This window comes from Bicyclus anynana, chromosome 8, assembly GCF_947172395.1.
Source record: "Bicyclus anynana chromosome 8, ilBicAnyn1.1, whole genome shotgun sequence".
Classification (NCBI taxonomy): Eukaryota; Metazoa; Arthropoda; class Insecta; order Lepidoptera; family Nymphalidae; genus Bicyclus; species Bicyclus anynana.
Window position 1 is genome coordinate 11238165 of NC_069090.1, and position 20978 is coordinate 11259142.

At 37.1% G+C, this 20978-nt stretch overlaps 1 protein-coding gene across 1 annotated transcript in view; it reads left to right on the forward strand.

The window, feature by feature from the left end:
• LOC112048396 (bicaudal D-related protein homolog) overlaps positions 1-20978 on the forward strand; it is a 123613-nt gene that overhangs the window by 95800 nt on the left and 6835 nt on the right. The window contains exons 5-8 of the mRNA XM_024085911.2: positions 372-618; positions 12721-12941; positions 18411-18563; positions 19940-20044. Of these exons, the coding sequence (XP_023941679.2) occupies positions 372-618; positions 12721-12941; positions 18411-18563; positions 19940-20044 (726 nt within the window). The remainder of the gene's footprint in view (positions 1-371; positions 619-12720; positions 12942-18410; positions 18564-19939; positions 20045-20978) is intronic.

Consider the following 20978-nt stretch of genomic DNA (forward strand, 5'->3'; position numbering starts at 1 on the left):
GATAATGCGCATACTATAAATACTGTACCTACTATTATTGTATCATCAATTATTTATTGATAACAAAAAAACCTAACATATAATGTTAAGAAGTATTTCGATAAAAAATAAGATATATACATAATCACAAAATCTAGCATTTCTAATATAAGTATGATATAATATGTTATTTTTTATATAGGACTAAAAATAAACTTGATTAAACAGCCCGTGAAAATTATTATAAAGAATATATTTTTTAAAAATATAATAGAAAGAATTTATTTGTTTACAAAACATAACTACAGAATAACTTAAAACAGTACATTTCGCTCTTTAAAATATTTTACTTTAGCCCTAGTTAAAATCAATAACGAATACATTGTCTACAGGAACACTTATATCTAAACACCCTCAAAGAGCTGGAACGTCTCCAAAGATCCCACGACACTCTCGCCGAACGCGTTGGTGCACCAGATGCGGCTGATGCTACTGATACAGCTCGCTCCTTACACGCTGAAATGGAAACTGAACCAGAGGAAGATGACATCAATTGGCTGAGAAGCGAGGCAGTTCAAGTCTTCAAACAACTGAGGACACTAGCCTTGCAACTGAATACGGGACACGATGATGATTCAGGTAAGGATACTGTCAATTGTTTAGCTAGATACTCAGACCAATTATTGTATAGGACCTGCCTCGCAATACGTTACTTTTCTGTCAAAGTATATGATCAACGATCTAATGCGATTATAAAAACTGTCTCTATAGTATCGATGTTAAAAAGTTGTAATCGTGTTCGTCGGTTAAAGAGCTCCGTAAAAATACCTTTTTGTGTAATTAAATTGTGTAAAAAACGGGCGAAAACTTCTAGTTTAGTAAAAGATATATACCAAATCTAAGCTCGTTTTCTTCAGAAAATGACAGACAATTTTGTTCGTGACTATGAGTGCGATACAGGTCCTTCTATAATTGGTCTGAGGCTAGATATGAAGTCGAATGAGTCCTTAATGGTAATCTAAATTAAAAAAAATATGACTATATAAGTCCGATTAGTTTTAAAAAGTGAAGCAAAGACACCTTGCAGCTCAATACGAAACTCTTTATACATTCAAGTAAAGATTTCTTATACGATAAACTGTTAATTGTTTCGCAAGACTTGAAGTCAAATATGTACTTGATGGTGATCAGGTTTGAAGCGAAATAAGTTCTTAGTGGTCTGAGTTAAGATATAAAAAAAATACGTTTGTTACGTTATAATTCAGTTTTGCAAACAAAGGCTAAAGCTAAAGACACTAGCTCAATATGAAAGGATTTTATAAATGATAAACAGTTAATTGGTTAGCAAGACTTGAAGCAAAAATAAAGAAACTACTTGTTAATCTAAAGCAAGAAAACAAAAAGTTAATACTGACTAGAGAGCTAATTAGAGCCGTGATAGCCCAGTGGATATGACCTCTGCCTCCGATTCCGGAGGGTGTGGGTTCGAAGCCGGCCCGGGGCATGCACCTCCAACTTTTCAGTTGTGTGCATTTTAAGAAATTAAATATCACGTGTCTCAAACGGTGAAGGAAAACATCGTGAGGAAACCTGCACACCAGAAAACTTCTTAATTCTCTGCGTGTGTGAAGTCTGACAATCCGCATTGGGCCAGTGTGGTGGACTATTGGCCTAACCCCTGAGCAGTGAGCCGTATATGGGTTGATAACGAACGAAGTCAGTTAATCAGTTTTGTAGCAACTAAAGACACCTTGCAGTTGAATACAAGACACGATATTGATTCAGGTGAATATGTCATAACGTTTACACTATTTCGCCCAAATTTATGCTTAGAGTTAGCTTTAGACTTGAAACCAAATGAATTAAGGATAAAAATAACCTAAATAAAACCAATAAACGGATAATATTTGCATTAGTTTTAGAATGGATATCGTTGAAATAAATGGTAATAATTTAAAAAACAAGTCCAATTTCAATCAACGTCGTTCATCCTGCAAGTAACTATGAACCTTCTCAATATTATTTAGGAGAATCTACAAGAAGTTCAGATGTAGTAATAGTTGGAGCCTAACTTTCACGCAAGATGCAGATGCTTACTCAGACATCTGCAAGTATAATGTCTTGTATTACAATTTTATGAAACTGAAAGTAATAATTTCCATGATTGAATATTGAGTGCAGTACTGCCATATATGGCGTGAAAATTGACAATACATTATTTAAGGTACTTTCCTCGGATTAAGGAACTACTGTAGGTACTTACGAGTATCCAATACAAAGGTACATATGAATACCTACTTACTAATTTGGAAGTCTTGTACTTATTACAATTTTATGAAACTGAAAGTATTGATTTATTAGACTAAATAAATGCAGACTGCAATACTGCCATATATGGCGTGATATTAATAACGTCTATAAGGTACTTTTCTAGAATTAAGGAACTAGACTCCAATCAGCGTCCTACACAATTGACGATAAGACCGCCATTACTAAACGACAATGGGCGCCATTAAGACATTAGTACCGCGTCTACAGGACCTGTTTCCTAGCGCGAAGTATACTATAGATACTTATGAGTATTAAGTACAAAAGATCCTATCTATACTTTCCCAACAAATTCGCCCCATAGCCTTATTGATAACTGGAGCTCGTCATTTGAATGTAGGGTATTCACTACTATATTCATGACATTTACCCTCTTTGTATGAATGATGACAGTACAAATAAACGTCACAGTTCAAAGACGGTAAAATAATTTAAAGCTATTAGTGTCAGTCGCGTTTTTGTGAATATTTCATGTGAATAACGTACAGTGGCCCACACAGTAGTTGTCTCGTATTAACTTAGTCTAGTTATAATCCCTGTAAGAACTATGTTGTCGCTCTCTGTACATCACGCGATCGAATCGATATTCGTTCGTAATGAACATAATACACGCATGGAGTGGACTAGTTTCTAGTTATTAACTGCGTCGGATTTGCCGATTATAAGACGTATTGTACTCGTAGTATTGATCAAGAACGAAAAATTAAAGTCCCACTGTATTGAAAAAATATTGCACCCCAATAATCTGCATTGTTTGAACTCCTACAATTGTAAATTCCCTCTTTGTTCCTGATTGGAAGATATTTTGCTCACCACTCATTTGGCGCCTTGTTTCGCTGACTATCAGGCTTAATTATCTATTCTATTTATTTTGAATGTATTATTAGTCTACTAGTTATGGAAGAGCAGGGCCGCCCGTTACAAGTTTCAGTAGTAATACTGTAAACTTACTGGGATGGTTACAATCACTATACTGCTATGTAAATCATGTTTACAGTTTCAAATGTATTACGTCGTCATCAACCCATATTCGGCTCACTACTGACCTCGAGTCTCCTCTCAGAATGAGAGGGGTAAGGCCACCACGCTGGCCCAATGCGGATTGGCAGACTTCACACACGCAGAGAATTAAGATAATTCTCTGTTATGCAGGTTTCCTCACGATGTTTTCCTTCACCGATTGAGACACGTGATATTTAATTTCTTAGAATGCACACAACTGAAAAGTTGGAGGTACATGCCCCGGACCGGATTCGAACCCACACCCTCCGGAATCGGAGGCAGAGGTCATATCACGGCCTGTCAAATGTATTAATTCCAGTCAAATGCTAACCTGGCTGGCGTGCAATGTAAAAACAAATATATTCGGTCTTCCAGAATTCAGAAATTACTGCTATATTTTTTTTTTATTGAGTTGCCGAATGAATATAATCAAATTGTCCTCATGCCGTGAAAATTGTTTCACTGGCCGCATAGTAGCATTTTACACCATGCTCCACTTCCTCATTGTAAGCACAATAGCGATATGATTCATGGTGCCATGGAATAGAAAAAAACATGGCGTAATCTAGCGCAACTAATTCTTACTATTCTATCGACTCTACGAGTATCTACATTTCAAATAGTGAATGTTTTTAGGACTCATTTTTTTTTTGGACATTTCTATAGGAGACCGATGCTTTTTTACCATATTAAACAGCAAAAGCGGACCTAGATTTTAATCCCAGATCGGGTCAATGAAGGATTTCTAAATGGTTCTGGACCTATTTTTAGATTTCGGTCTTGGTTTGATACCAAGGAAGTAAGCGTTCCTACACTACGAGCATGTTAAATATTCTAACAACCCAACATACATATTGGGGTGCTGGAATTGCGATCCCACACTTGAAAGCGCAGTGTTGGTCGACCCCACTGGGTGGTCCAAGACATGCAAGCGGGTTGCAGGGAGCCGCTGGATTCTGGCGACTCGAGACCATTTTGTTTGGGAGTTCGTAAAAGAGGCCTATGTCCAACAGTGGACGTCCATCGGCTGATAATGGTGATGATGATGAAGTGGAAATGCTGAGGGTAGGCAATGCTTTTGGGTGAGGTGCCCGAATGAAGTTGATATAAAAAGATCAGCGATGATAGCAACGTTTAACAATGACAATAATAATTGACACGTCGTCACGGCGTTGGCTCGCCACATCACGAACTTTACTCACGAATTTTATTTACAAAGCATTGCAATATAGGATTTTTTATATGCTTAGCATACATTCGCGAATGTGATGTCATGATTGTTGGGTTGAATTATGGCAATAATAAAGAACGGAGAGTTGTTCTTCGGGGAGATCCGTTTTCAATGGTGATCAGATCATTGTCGTCATCAATTCCTATTGACATTTAAAGATTCTTCGGTATCTAAATGACTTTTTTGATGAATATGGCGTTGTACTGTTTTTTGTCGAAAAAATTTTGCGAAAGTTAGCAAAGAAATTGAATATTCATTTATACCTCATACGCAGTGTAGCTATTCAATATTTCTATTGTACGAGTACTCTTGAATTGGCTATACCTATTAGTATGTACTAAATTTTGATGTTTTGGTTACTCGGTTAGTTAAGTGTAACTCTACTTAGCTCGCTCAGTTCTTATAGTATTTATTATAGTATAGGTATAAACTAATCAAAAATATCGTATTTACATAATTTTTTTAAAAAACCTACCCAAGATTACGGATTGATAGCTATCCTCGATTATCAGTGACGTTTAAACTATCTTTACATAGTCAAACTATGTGTCAGTAGGTTATTGAAAAGCATATAAGAACAGAAAGATAGATTTTCTTAACTTTAGCAAGCTAAATGGCGGATAGATAGGTTATTGAAAGTAAGTCAAGGAGTTTCTTACGAGTATCCTGACGTAGTTTTTCAACGAAAACCATAATAATTATTGTTCTAACTGAATGGACGAGTTTTTGTATCGTTCATCGATTTTACGAAACAATACATTTGCGATGACATGTCGTGCAGTTCCGAAGGTTGGCACGATGCGTCACGAGCTAACTCCTCACGATCGCTGTTGCCAAATTAACTTTCAAAATTGTCGCTGACTGTCGGTTTAGGATTAACAATAAAGTGACGGACAATTCTTTGAAGAAAAACCCGCATACTGTGTAGTTTAGCTATAGTGGGTTGAAGTTTCATACATAGGTATTCATTACTAGCTGACGCCGCGCGGTTTCACTCGCGTGGTTCCCGTTCCCGTAGCAATACGGGGATAATATATAGCCTATAGCCTTCCTCGATAAATGGGCTATCGAACACTGAAAGAATTTTTCAAATCGGACCAGTAGTTCCTGTGATTAGCGCGTTCAAGCAAATAAACCAACAAACAAACTCTTCAGTTTTATAATATTAGTTTCAGTTTTATAGCTTAACTATATCAGCCCAATTAGCCAATGTACCTACCTAAGCCAAGCTCCGAGTCTCAGGAAGAGATCATTCCCTCCACACGTTTTACTAGTCCGGAGCCTAGCTATATTACTTGTATGTTACATATTCATTCTCTTTCTACAAAGGCTAATGGTCTAAAAAACAGAAATGTGTGTAAATAACATTTTCATCAATAAGTCACGTGATCAACTTATCCGATATATCATTCCCTTTATTGGTAACGACTGTAGAAAGAGAATCGATATATTAACATGGCTAGAGCGGCTAAATTCTCTTGCATAGGTAGATAGATAACTTACGTGTTCACATAAACCTCTCGGTGACGTCAGTGACGTTGGGTTTGTGTGAAAAAATTTCAATTATTGCTAAAATAAAATGTAACTTAACTTGAAAAAAAATTACTAAGGTACGAGTCTGAATTGATAAGTAAAGAAAATTACCTAAACTTGAAGAAAATTACTAAGGTATGAATCAAAAAGTGGGCCAAAGTGCTAATTTGCGTTTAAATTACAAATTACATAAATAATTAGCAAGGGCCATATTTTCTGATAAAACGGATAGCTATAATTACTACCGATTTAGACTTGGAAAACATACCTGTTTATTACTATAAAAACCTTACATTTTTTTGCTAAAACATTCATTTCAAGCATTCTTTGTGCTACGCGGAGCTTAGCACGGCTTGTTACGGAAAAAACTCACGATTTAGTGTAGGCACAGACCAAGTGCCTGTCATAACCAGATTTACCACATTTTATCAAGGCCGTTTGTTAGCCTATCACCTACCGTAGGTGAGTACGGTTACTTACCTACCGTAGGTTACCGAGGCAATTAGGGTTTGCACTGTGGTGACTTTCGAAGGTTATCACTTACCATCAGGTGCAGTCAAGGGTAAAGAATAAAAAAAAAGACTTTCGAAGGTTTCAAGGGTACTCTTAATTATAAACCGTTTCAATATGGACCGAGAGTCTATGGTAGTCAGACTTAGGTACCACATTTTATCAACGCTGTAAGCAATGGCGTGCACTTCATAGATGCATAAACGCAATGTATACTCTAAGGATTTATTACGTATTGGAGATGGAATTTTCCATTTTGTACAATTTATACGTTATATGTATGTATATCCTACCCTAGTTAAAAACCTTGTGCGCACCACTGGCCGTAAGTTTGTCAGTCCATGCTCATTGCTCAAATCGTAGTTAAAAGTACAGTAGTCAATTATAGAATTCGGACTATGGTTTGCAGCAGGTTTCAAGGGTCCAGATTCTCAACCGTCCCAGTAAAATGCTTATTTTTTTATTATTGTCCTCAGCATAATATTATGAGAAATATCTCCGGTCGTCTTGACTTCGCGACAAAAATCACCGTCAAAGATTTTTATGTTTCCCGAACGGCCCTCTAAGCCGAGGTCCGAGTCTCAGAGGAGACGCCCTTGGAGAGTGGTTCCGCCCATCTAACTCTGCTTCTGCCTTCGGGCCCCATCAGGCGATGCTTCTGCGCTCGCCCAAACCCCCGGTGACGCCGCTGAGGTCCCATATGGAGCCCACGGCACTTACACAATCAGGAAAAACAAAAGATTTTTATAAGAGAGCTTTATGGGTCTCTAGCGAAGAGTCGCCACGAGGCCAAGGGTCTGGCGACTGAAGACATGATTCCTCCATGATATTTTGTATGACAACAGTCTTAATTACTTTTTTTAGTATCTGTCATATCTTCTAATTATGGCCAATATTCCCATTCTCCTCCAACTAGGGGCGAGGATCGAACTACTGCCTGTGTAGTTGAGCTATTGAGGTTAAAAAAACCATAATTCACTATCGTACTTACAGCTATGGTAGGAGCATAAGCTGACATAATTTTCAACCTTCGTAAAAGAGGTATGTCTGACTGTTGCAGGCTCTAGTTAAAGATGCAGTGTTCAACGAACTTGAGAGATTACAAGATGTCTTCCACTCGATATAAGATACCTACTTATACTTATAATCCTACTATCCTACTAATATTATAAACGCGAAAGTTTGTATGGATATGTTTGTTTGGATATTTATTACTCTTTAACGCCGCTACTACTGAACAGATTTGGATGAAATTTAAAATGAATTAGATAATACCCTGGATTAACACATAGGCTACATTTCATCCCGGAAAAATCCATGGTTTCCGCGGGATTACTGAAGAACAGAATTCCACGCGGACGAAGTTGCGGGCGTCCGCTAATAATTAATTATGCTGACGATATTATACGTAAAAATTATGATGACGATATTAAAAGAAAAATAATAAAACTAAAACATCTCGACGACATAAAAAGCGCCCTGAAGGATAGATCTTAAATATGTTAATAGGTTAGTAATTATAGGGAAAAATATAAAATAGCAACCAATACCAAGTTATTTCAAATAATATATTATGTGCCTGTAAATGAAACATCAAAAAATCTACTATATCCTCTAGAATAAAACATGGCAGATGAAATCGCAAGCAAAGGCTACTTTGTAAATAATATTTCATAATCAACTTGCATCTGTAATGTAATAAGATTTACTCAACTGCAACTCATAAAAACTGATACAAGACATTAGAATTATGCTGTTGGTAATTCTAACATTCTAACAGCCCCTTCACACTAGCAACGTTTGTCAAGCGTTCGCGTAGCGCAGATACGTAGCTCTGACGTTGCGATTTTGTAGTGTAATGAGGTTTACTTACTGAAATAAGGTCATACACGACATTTGCATTATACGGTACGGTACAATTTATACGGTTAAAAGCCCCTTCACACTAGCAACGATGGTCGAGCGTTTACGTAGCATAGAGACGTTTTTATGCATAAAGTTTCCGATATTCGCTAGCCTCTATTGCTGTCACGCGGTAATCGTTTATACGTAGCTCTAACGTTGCGATTTTGTAGTGTAATGAAGTTTACTCACTTAAATAAAGTGATACCACGACATTTGCATTATACGGTTGGTAATTTAAAAGCCCCTTCAAACTAGCGACGTTGAACGAGCGTTTGCGTAACGTATAGACGTTCTTATGCACGTTTTCGATATTCGCTAGTATCTTGTCGCGCGGTCATCGTATATACGTAGCACATCACATCGCAATTTCGTAGTGTTGAGCATGAATCTCCTCTCAGAATGAGAGGGCTTAGGCCTTAGTCCACCACGCTGGCCCAATGCGGATTGACAGACCTCACACACGTAGAGAATTAAGAAAATTATCAGGTATGCAGGTTTCTTTACAATGTTTTTCCTTAACCGTTTGAAGCACATGATATTTAAATTCTTAAAATGCACACAACTGAAAAGTTTGAGGTGCATGCCCCGGACCGGATTCGAATCTACACCCTCAGGAATCGCAGGTAGAGGTCGCAATAGGCTATCACGGCTCAACTTAAAATGCGTCATATAAATGAAATCAATATTAAAAATATTTTGTGTTCAAACAGCACACGAAGTAATCTTGTAATTTTTATATTGTTGAGATAAATGCCAATAAATTTACATGTCTGGCAATATTTTTAATAGCTATACCTACTTAATAAGTGCCATTTAATTTGTACATGTGGTAAATATTGTGAAATACTAGAATTTCATTACATTTGCAAGTAAGCATGTAGAAATTACGATTGCATCGCAGAAAGTGTTCGTTCAAGCATGATTACTTAAGACAACATTTTCAGAATTAGATATTAATTTACATTAATTTTGCTTGTTCATCAAGTGAGCCATTTCGTAATTTTTGTCAATCAGACTGCAATCGGGTTTGTCAATTAGGTATATTTTAAAGCAATGTGTTACTAAATAGTAACTAATTGAATTATTACTGTATTATTTGCGAAAAATCGACGACAGAAAAACTTCTACGTATACGTTTCAACCCGAAATCGGAGCATTTTTAGGAGATTTTGACTCTCCAAAGAGTCTTGATAGATAGTGCATAAGACCTCTGCCTGAGATTCAAAGGGCGTGGGTTCGAATCCGGTCTGGAACATGCACCTCTAACTTTTCAATTAAGTGCATTTTGAGATTTTTTCGAACGATTATGGAAAAACATCGTGTAAACTGCATACCTAAAAATTTTCTTAATTCTCTAAACTGTAATTGACAACCCATGTTCGGCTCACTGTTGAGCACGAGTCTCCCCTCAGAATGAGAGGAGTTAGGCTAACAGTCCACCACGCTGGCCCAATGCGAATTGGCAGATTTCACACACGTAGAGAATTGAGAAAATTCTTTATGCAGATTTCCTCACAATGTTTTTCCTTCACTGTTTGAGACACGTGTTATTTAACTTCCTAAATGCATATTACTGAAAAGTTGGAGATGCATGCCCTAGACTGGACAAACCTATGCCCCCCGAAACAAAGGCAGAGCCCCAGAGGTTATATCCACTGGGCTATCACGGCTCATCAAACTGTTTAACATATTATAATCTATATAACTACGTTAATTTACATGGACATTATACGCCCTAACTAACTATCGAATAAACTTATCGTATTTAATCTAAGCCGCAGCTGTCCTCTGAAACAAAATATCACCACATAATAAGGGCCTTGCGGTGCACCAACTATACGCCATATCAACTAACACTTGACACTAGTGTAGAAAGTTACCTTTACCACCTACGTGATGTTAAAGATTCAATTTCGTTACTGTGAAAGCCTTGCAAATTATTGCACTCCGAATATCCGACTTCTAAAGGCTAATTGCACCTTCGTTTTCATGCTACAAACATGAAATTTGGCAGGGATTAGTTTCATTGTTTGAAGATGTTCTTTATAAAGAAATTTTGCGACAGGCCCGGATTAAGAAGGTCTAAGGCTCTCGCAAGTTTAGCTGTGTTCCAACCTAAAGGATATGTTGCATCTGGTTTTCCAACTTCGGGATCGACTTTTTTTGTCAAGAATTACTATAAAGTAAGATATCTCCATATTAGATGTCGGGTAGTGGATGTCTCAAAAGATGATTACAATAAAAACATATAACACATGTTGTAGGTAGATAACAGGTTTCAGTCATTTGATAACATTGAAAAAAAGCTCCCGTTATCCGCTACATACAAGTTCTAGGACTTCAGTCGAAGCCTACCGATACAAAAACGTTTAAAATACCTATGCTATGGTATAGCTTATAGAAGATAGATACTAAAAGCTTGTGAGTTTATTTTACTTAATATAATATTAAGAAATCTTTATTATTTATCTAAGTGGTGGGTTTAATTTAGCAAAGGAAAGTGGTCTGGAACTGTTAATAAAAATTATGATGATTTTTTTATTCTTTACAAGTTAGTCCTTGACTACAATCTCACCTGATGGGTAGTGATGATGCAATCTAAGAGGGAAGCGGGCTAACTTGTTAGGAGTATGAAAATCCACACCCCTTTCGGTTTCAGACATCGTACCGGAACTCAAAATCACCTGTACGTAAAACAACCAATATAAACTAAGAACCAGAATAAATATACAAAGATTATTTTACTGTTATAGGTTATTCTAATGCTCTCATTATGAATTATTATGAGTTATTATTGGTTAATCCATACTTGCAATATGTAACTTACCTCATTCTTAATCTCCAACTTAGCCACTAACCTAAATAGGGTTAGATTAGCGGCTAAGGTGGCTAAGGTCGTGTCAAGACAGTTAAAAGGGTTAATCTGATATTATTAATTAGCGTTTGCTAACAATGCAAAAGTATGCAAATAATATAATTAGGTATACAGATTAAAAAACTATTCCACGAGTTAATCCGTGAATACTTGCACTTACGAGCATTATACACCATTTAGGTATATTTCTTTTCTTCCTGAACAGTGATATTTGTGATACTTTGAGACTTGTTTTCCCTGGGAAGAATCTCGTTTAACCTAGGAAGCGTTCTGGTCGGAATTTACTCAGGCATTGCTTAGCATCTGACCAGATATGTGGGACTCACTGACTGGTAGCCAGAATACCCACTAAAACTTAGCAGATCCGTCTGTGTCGATCATGTACTTTGAAATGTCGATGCAATCATCGGTGCACTAATGGTAAGATTGCAGGAAGTCTCACTGCCTCCTCCTACCTGTTTTTTCTGCGGAGCTGGTGTGCATTAGCCAGCCATTGCTAACCTAAGACCTCCATTAAGCTAATGATAGACTCACAAAATAAGCATTGTAAGACCCCTTATAGCAGTCGTCCACAAATCCTACTGTAGGTATCGCATCAAACAGATTTTTAATTTTACGGTTGATAAAATCCGTTCGATACGATCCGTACGATGCGATCTGTGGACGAACTTGTATGACTTTCTATACAAAGAATACTAAAATCCGTTTGCTGCGATTCGTCCGAACCGTACGATGCGGATCAGTGGACACCTGTCTTTATTCGCCACGGAACATGTAGGTACACTAGTAACGTGTCCCAAAATTCAATGATAAGCACCAGATGGTAAACCTGCTTATGATTCCAGGGAAAATGTTCAAATATGCTCAATTCTTTACCATTTATAAATTGAGATATACGTTATTATCCTCTTTATTCTGTGAATAAAGAAGATCCAGAATGAGTCTTTACAAGCAGCGTGGTGAAGCCGGTGAAACTCATAAAAAAAACAAACGTAACGCGTCTCCTTGACATCCGCATTTATAAACTTTTTTCATAATTTGTATTTCAAAAATGAACACTAACAACAATTACGTAAATTAATATAATAATCAATAATTACCAATAAAAAATACTCCATCTTATTTATTTAGTTTTTATGATCAGTTTTTAAAATATTTAAAAAATTAAGACGCCATTTTTCTTAAATAATATTGAAAATTACTGATGCAACGCTTCGTGTCGTACTGAATCGAAAATGTATTCGTTTTTGAATTTAGTATTTGGAGCGGTTACGACACCGTCGTATTCCGTGCTCTATCTGCCTATTATTCTTTAATCTGTGACGTTAAACTTAAACAAATGTTTATTTTATTACAGGTCTCCATTCAGATCTGTCTCTAACTTCGCTGGATGGTGATGAAGGTGAGACTCTCCGACGTGGAGCGCTGGCGGCCGCGTGCGCTGATGCTGTGGCTGCTTATGCTCAACTTGAGGGGTCCAGAGTGAGGGACTCCATCGCTGCTCACGCCAGGCGGGCGCTGGAGCGAGAGAGGCAGATAGATGAGAAGAATGACGTCATTGCCGATCTGTCTTCTAAGGTAAGCTGGGATGATGAAAATTTTTTAAATTGTATATAAATTAAGAGTATGCTAATAGTAAAGCAATTTTGTAAAAGTAACAGGATATCTGCGGTCATTACTTTCGGAGTACAGGGATTTAAAGGGTCAGATGGTACGAACTAATGACGTCGTAGGCACATAATGATCGTTAAATTTGTATGGGCATTCAAACATAATTACTAATATCTTTGTTATTTGTGCGTTTATGTTTATAGTTCATATAAATTGAATATCCATTCCAAATTTCAGCCAAATCGGTTCAGTAGTTTCGGCGTTAAAGAGTAACAAACATCCAAACAAACACCCATACTTCGCGTTCATAATATTAGTAGGATAACTGAGCAAATCGAACTGTATGTGCATTAGACTATTCCAAAACTGTTAGAGAACTAACGGACCATTACGTTTCAGACAACAGTTAATATTGAAAATATGAATTAAACACTGATGCTTAGAAATTAATTTGATTACAAATAGCCTTTGACGGCCATTTGACGGCCTCCGCGTTTCCACCCTACCGGCAAAGACGTACCGCCAAGCGATTTAGTGTTCCGGTACGAGGCCATGTAGAAACCGAAAGGGGTGTGGATTTTCATCCTCCTCCTAACAAGTTAGCCCGCTTCCATCTAAGACTGCATCATCACTTACCATCACGTGAGATTATAGTCAAGGGCTAACTTGTAAAGAATAAAAAAAAGCAGTATAAAAAGGTGATTATAAAATTACAATACTTGCATAAGAAATGAAATCATCAGTTAAGTTTTAACATCAAGTTACCTTGATGCATCGTTATCATAAACAATAACTGTCTGATTCGAATGATCAGCTGTATTTTTTTTTTATAATAAATTTTTCCTCAATCGACTTGCAACGGTATTATAATGTGGCATGATTGGAAACAATGGTGTGTGTCAATGGACTTTGATTTGTAACCGACTTCAAAAAAAAAGAAGTTGTTCAAAAAAAAGATGTTCAATGTTTGTTACCTCATAAATTCATAATTTCTTAACCAATTTTAAAAATTCTTTTTTTGTTTAAAAGACTTCCAGATTGGTCCCATTTTATTCATGAAAATCGATTCAGTAATTTTGTGTTAAAATGAAAATAACGAAATTGCCTGTACTCACTTAAAACAGAAAAATAAAATATTTTTAACAAAAATATTCAACTGACTTCAAAATCACAAAAATAAACTAAAAAAAAAAAAAAAAAAAACATACATACAGCCGAACGTAGAACCTCCTCCTTTTTGGAAGTCGGTTAAAAAAGCGAAAAATAACATCTTTCTGATCACTTTGACGGCGATGCCAACACAGTGATGCATTAACTAAACCCGTTTAAATCATAAAGCTTTAGGATTTTAAGACGGTTCTTTCAGAAACGGCTTCAATTAATTTACGTCACTGGATTAGCACCGCCTTCAAAGTGATCAGAATCATCAGATCAGCACATACTATGTTATTTTATGCTTTTTACTTTATACTTGTGATTTTGAAGTCGGTTGAATTTTTTTGTTAAAAAGATTTTTAATATTTACTCATATATTGTTTAAAGATTTTTCTAATTGTTTTTATATTTAAAGTTACTAAGTGTGGCAGAATATTCAGTCTTCCAATGTTATCCTTCTTAGTTCTTACCCACCTACGATCGGTTAAAATTCACATATCCGGTTATCTCTACCCATATACGATTATACGCGTTTCTATTGACCTTACCCATGTAGAGTACGATACAACTAGTTCATTATGATTTTGTATGGCTCGATGTGGGAGTATAATGATCTGATATATTCGCATATTTGGTTTGAGCTTCTATTAATTTGTTGTTTTTATTAACCGACTTCAATAAAGTAGGTTATTAGCGCGATTATGTAGTTTTATGTTATTGTTTGATTGGCACACTGTACAGTTTATAGATTTAGTATTTTTATTTATTTTTTTAATTTTTGATAGTGTTTTGTTTATTTTATATTACAACATTGTTAAAAATTTTAAAAAAAGGAGAAATAAATAAATGAGAGAGTAAATCATGAGATAATAATAATCATTTATTTTCAAGAATTATTGATTACAACATACAACTAAATTTAAAGCCTCAATAGCTCAACGGTAAGAGCGGTCGGACTCATCACCGAAGGGTGATGGTTCGATCCCCGCTCCGTTGGTCTATTGTCGTACCCACTCATAATACACGTCTTTCCCGACTAGTTGGAGGGGAATGGGAGTATTAATCATATTTAAAAAAAGATATGACAAACATTCTTTTTAAATTATTAAAAACAAATTGTGTTATTCTTCTTAATATTTATTTATAGACTTCAAGCCCTTGAACAAAAATTACCTGTGAAATGACCCAAAGTGAATAACGCTTAGAAGGTTGTTACTATATCAGAAAATAACTCTGAACATTTTTCCAGCGCAGGAGTCGAAATATAAGTGTCGCTAGCCTTACTCTTCACTCGCGTACTCACCTGTACCGCTCAGAAATGACGGCATAGTGCTCAGAGTTATTTTCTCATATAGTAACAGCCTTCTAAGCATTATTCACGTTGGGTCATTTCACATGTAATTTTTGTTCAATGGCTTGTAGTCTATACCTACCTATACTTAATTCTTAGTATTTATACTTAAGTTAAAAAGTAATCCAGTTCTAAATTGTACCTACATAATAATTCTATTTAGTATTGCCAGCAACGTATTTAATTTCCAACTTGTTAAATGCCACTGTGAGACAAAAGCTTTGCGTGACCATCAGGTCACGGAGTGGTCGAGCGGGTGCAACGACCAGCCTATTCATACCATGAGGCTTTACGGAAATGACCCAGCATTATAATGTAGCCTTGCACCGGCGAAAATAAACATTCTATTTCAGTTTGTAACTCTTTTTATGTTAATTTTATTTCAAATGGCGGAGGCACGCGAATTCGTTCGTGTGAAATTCTGGCTTTTACAAATACGTAGGTCATGGGTTTTTCCGAAATAAAAAAAACCTACGTTCTGCTCAAAGGGCTAATTGAATATGCAATTTCGAAAAGGGCACATTTCTGACAATTTAAAATGTCCAGGAATAGAAAAAAACGAATTATTATCTAAACCAGTGTATCATTTCTAAAAGTAACTGTCGTGTTACATTTTGGTGTTAATAAGCCTTCGATAATTACGGACCGGGGCATGCACCTCCAACTTTGCAGTTGTGTGCATTTTAAGAAATTAAATATCACGTGTCTAAAACGGTAAAGGAAAACACCGTGAGGAAACCCTGCATACCAGAGAATTTTCTTAATTCTCTGCGTGTGTGAAGTCTGCCAATCCGCATTGGGCCAGCGTGGTAGACTATTGGCCTAACTCCTCTCATTCTGAGAGGAGACTTGAGCTCAGCAGTGAGCCGAATATGGGTTGATGATGATGATGATGAAGTACTAAAATTATTTATTTTAAAATTAATCTAAACATGATATTAGATAATTTACTTATATGTACAGAATAATATCCGACATGTGCTTTTTTCGAATTTGCATATTCAATTTATCTCTATACCAAATTTCATCCAAATCGGTTTAGCGGTTTTGCAGTAACAAGCAGACAGATTTCTTTTGCATTTATAATATTTGTATATAGGTATAATTTCATTAAATTTTACTCATAATATAATAATACTGCATTTCTGACAATAAAAAAGTAGTTCGTGGTAATTATGCAGGCGCATAATATGTAGTTACGACAAAGTTTTTATTTTTACGACTTTGTTACTCAACCAGTAGATAAGCACAACTTAAATATCAAGGTCTAAAGAGATTGCCTGAAAAGGTGTATAATTAAAATATTTCTTATATTATTTTTTTAAATATAAAATCCCAACACAACCTCGTAGTGTCACCCGCGTAATTTCCATTCCCGTGGGAATATAGCCTATGGACTATGGGGATAAAATATAGCCTATGTTACTCCCTGATAATGTAGCTCTTTATTGGTGAAAGAATTTTTCAAATCAGTCCAGTAGTTTTGAGTTTATTCGTTATATCATCATTATCAACCCATATTCGGCTCACTGCTGAGCTCGTGTATCCACTCAAGATGAGAGGGGTTAGGCCAATACTCCACCACGCTGGCCTAATACGGATTGGCAGACTTCACACACGCAGAGAATTAAGAAAATCTGGTATGCAGGTTTTCTCACGATGTTTTCCCTCGCCGTTTGAGACACGTGATATTTAATTTCTTAAAATGCACACAACTGAAAAGTTGGAGGTGCATGTCCCGGACCGGATTCAAACCCACACCCTCCGGAATCGGAGGCAGGGGTAATATCCACTGGGCTATCACGGCTCTCATTCGTTATGTACTGAAATACAAATATTTCCTCTCTATAATATTCGTGTAGATTTTCTTTTTAATAGGCCTCTAATAGTCAAGTTACAAAATTACCATTATAATGATTTCGTTAACGTGTCTCAAACCCATAAAGTTCTTATTAAGTTGCATCTGCTGTGCTGAAAGATAATTTAATTTTCCAAGTGATGGAATTTTCTCCGCATAATTGTCACTGTTTTTGCTCAATAGTGTGTGGTTAGCGGAAATGCACATCGTGGGAGCTCGGGGAAATCTGTTGAATTTCTTAGGAATGCGTTTTTAGAGGCACTTTCACGGACCATTTCCTCCTATGGAAATTAATTTATTAAGTGTTCATGATGTTTAATGGGAGGCACGATGTTTTGATGATTTCATTTGATTGATTGATAAACAAATCTATACTTACTATAATATTGTGAAGTTGGTGAGTTTGTATTTTGGTTGTTTGATTGAAGAAATCTATCTATCTATCTAGTACCTATCGCTAATCTGAGGAACTACTGTTTCGATGCTAATAAAATATTTTCGTGTTGGTGAATCAAATTATGGGAGAGAGTAAATGCGACAAAAACAGAAAAAGTTATATATTTGAGAGTTGTCTTTGAGAGTAATAGCGACAAAAACAGGAAAATATATTTGAGAGTTATATGTTTGAGAGGTTCCGTTGCTTGCGCTGCGTAAACGGTTATAATTTAGCAAAAATTAAGTATGACGGAATTGCTAAAAAAAATCAGCGACAATGTTCATCTGGTAGATTGACTAACTCCAACCATTTTTGATTACCATCAAGGGATCATCATCATTTCCGTTATGATGCCACATAGAAACCGTCAGAGGCACCTATAGGTAGAATAAACTTCTCGGTGAAAAGACCGCATCACTTATCATCAGCCGCTGCATTCTGTAAAGTTACAGCGATGTGACATCGCTCGTTTCCATGGCAACATCGTTGTTAATGACATTTTCTTTTTGACATCCCATAGAAATAAAGTTCGACGAGTATAAAATCGCGAAATCACACCCCAGGTGAGATCGCTGTCAAGGGCTAACTTGTCATTGTAAAAAAACAATACTAAATTCTTTTAAATTTTGCTTCCAGTTATCCGTAGCAGAAGTAGAACTGCGCGCGGCGGCAGAGGAGAGAGACAAACTGCTGAACGACGCCAACTACAGCAGCCTGCAGCACGACGACGCGGTCACTAGAGCCAGACAGGAGAGGGATGAGGCTATCGAGAGGAAGAAGACAGTTGAGGTAAGACGTAAGAGGATACGGCTCATTATACCTGATCCAGCAAGATCCGCTCAGGGTAAACATAAATTTTGCCGCCCTTTCCATACACCATACTTTTTTAGAATTCCGAACGTATGTACGTATAAAAACGGAACCCTTGTAAGATCTCTCGAATGTCTGTCTGTCACAGTCAATTTTTTCCGAATCCACTGGACCAATGAAATAAATTTTGCCACACTTCATTTTTGCCGCTCTGGGCAAATGCCTCGCTTGACCCCCCTGGAACGGGGCCTGATTATACCAACTTCTAACAACCTTGTACAGTTTTTCTTCTACTTTTTTATTGAGAAAAATTACCTTAAGCAACTTAACTTATCCTAAAAGTTATACAAATCATGCCCAGTGGTTGCATTTCCGCTATGGACAGCTAAACTAATCCTTTGCGCAAATAAATGGGCCAGCCCTTCTCAAGCAGTTGAGAGCCGCGTTAAAATATTTCAACTAACGCTAACTATGCGCCTTAATAGAAGGCTCAAAGTCACACGCTGGAGCTATGCTTGGAGTATCTCTGCTGAAGTGGCAATGGGTTGTGAGAAGGCTACATAATACGAAGAGCCGATGGACGGGGTCCCAAGGTGCTGGAATGGCGACCCCGCAACGGAAAGCGCAGTGTTGGGCGTTGGTCGACCCCCACTAGGTGGATCAAGGATTGCAGGAAGCTGCTGGATGTTGGCAGCTCGAGACCGTTGTGCTTGGAGGTCCATGCAAAAGGCCTATATCTAGAAGTGGACGTCCATCGGCTGATTATGATGATGATGATGAAAATAATTCAATGATTTTTGGCACTGTGACCGTGGGGATCGTCCTCGGCAAATATGCAACTTTCGGCCATACTTGTGCCACTGTACCATCTTCAGATTTTTTCGCTGCGGCTCCCGGTCTTCATTCTGTCTGTTGATATGATATACACCTCTACTTGAATTGACTTTATCATCACATAACAGAGAGCATGGGAATTTTTAAAATAATATATTAAAGTTCGAAGAGCCAAAGGACGTTGGGGTCCCAAAGTGATAGAAAGGCGACCTCGCACTGAAAGATGCAGTGTTGGTCGAACCTTCGCTAGGTGGAATGATGACATCAAGCGGGTGACATTAAAAAGTGCCACTGGATATAGGTGGCTTAAGACAGTGGAAGAAAGAATGTCCAGCAGTGGATGATTCCGAAAGATTATTGTAGATGGCCTAGAAAAACAAATATATCTACGATCTTACAACTTCGGACCTCATATAATTTGTTTTATTAGTACTCCCACTTACAAGGACCACTACTTAAAAGAAAAGTTGAATTAAAGACGCAATTTTTAGACTATTAACGTTGTATGATGTAATTTCCAGGTTTCTTTGGCGAAGACTAGGGTGGAGCTGATGCAAGCTAATAGCCAGCTGTACGAGGCGGTGCGGCAGAAGATTGACCTCGGTCAGCAACTTGAGCAGTGGCAGGTATGTGGATTAGTGACGCAAATATTGTATTTTTTACCTTGGTTAATAATGATACATTAACTACTGATCGTAGTTGAGGCGTAGATAAAAGAAATTCAGCTAAGTTATTGAGTACTCATTGAATTGTGCCCCCACAGGTAGCTTTTGCCTGAGTGTACTTAGACGTATTTTGTCTAACCCCTACCCTACACCGTTCTTAATTCCGTTCCCCTGGCAACGTAAATGCAAAATAATATATATATTTTTTTAATTCTTTACAAGTTAGCCCTTGACTACAATCTCAACTGATGGTAAGTGATGCTGCAGTCCAAGATGGAAGCAGGCTAACTTGTTAGGAGGAGGATGAAAATCCACACACCCTTCGGTTTCTACGCGGCATCGTACCGGAACGCTAAATCGATTGGCGGTACGTCTTTGCCGATAGGGTGGTAACTAGCCACGGCCGAAGGCTTCAGCTAGACCTGGGTCAGTTAAAAAAATCTCAATCGCCCCAGCCGGGGATCGAACCCAGGACCTCCGTTTTGTAAATCCACAGCGCATACCACTGCGCCATGGAGGCCGTCATGATAATCGTATGCGTAATTAGGGCGTGAAAGGTAAAGCACACTGTAGAATTTGTGTCTACTAAATATATATCTTTAAACACTGTCTCATATAAGTAAATATATGTATTAAGTTAGTATTAATTCTCATGTATTTTTTCTTATTTATGTTATGTTGTTTTGGCTGAATAAATGTTTTTATTATTATTATTATTATTATATACACTGGTAATGGGGGTAGGCCTAGCTGAGTGGCTGACAGTCTGTCAGTGTCGCTGGCAGTGGGGAGACGTGCGATGCTCGCATACAAGTGTAGGGATGAGCCAGATTTGCTACTATTACAGAAAGGATGTTTTTGCCATCCTTGCTGAAGCTGATTTGGCAATGGGCGG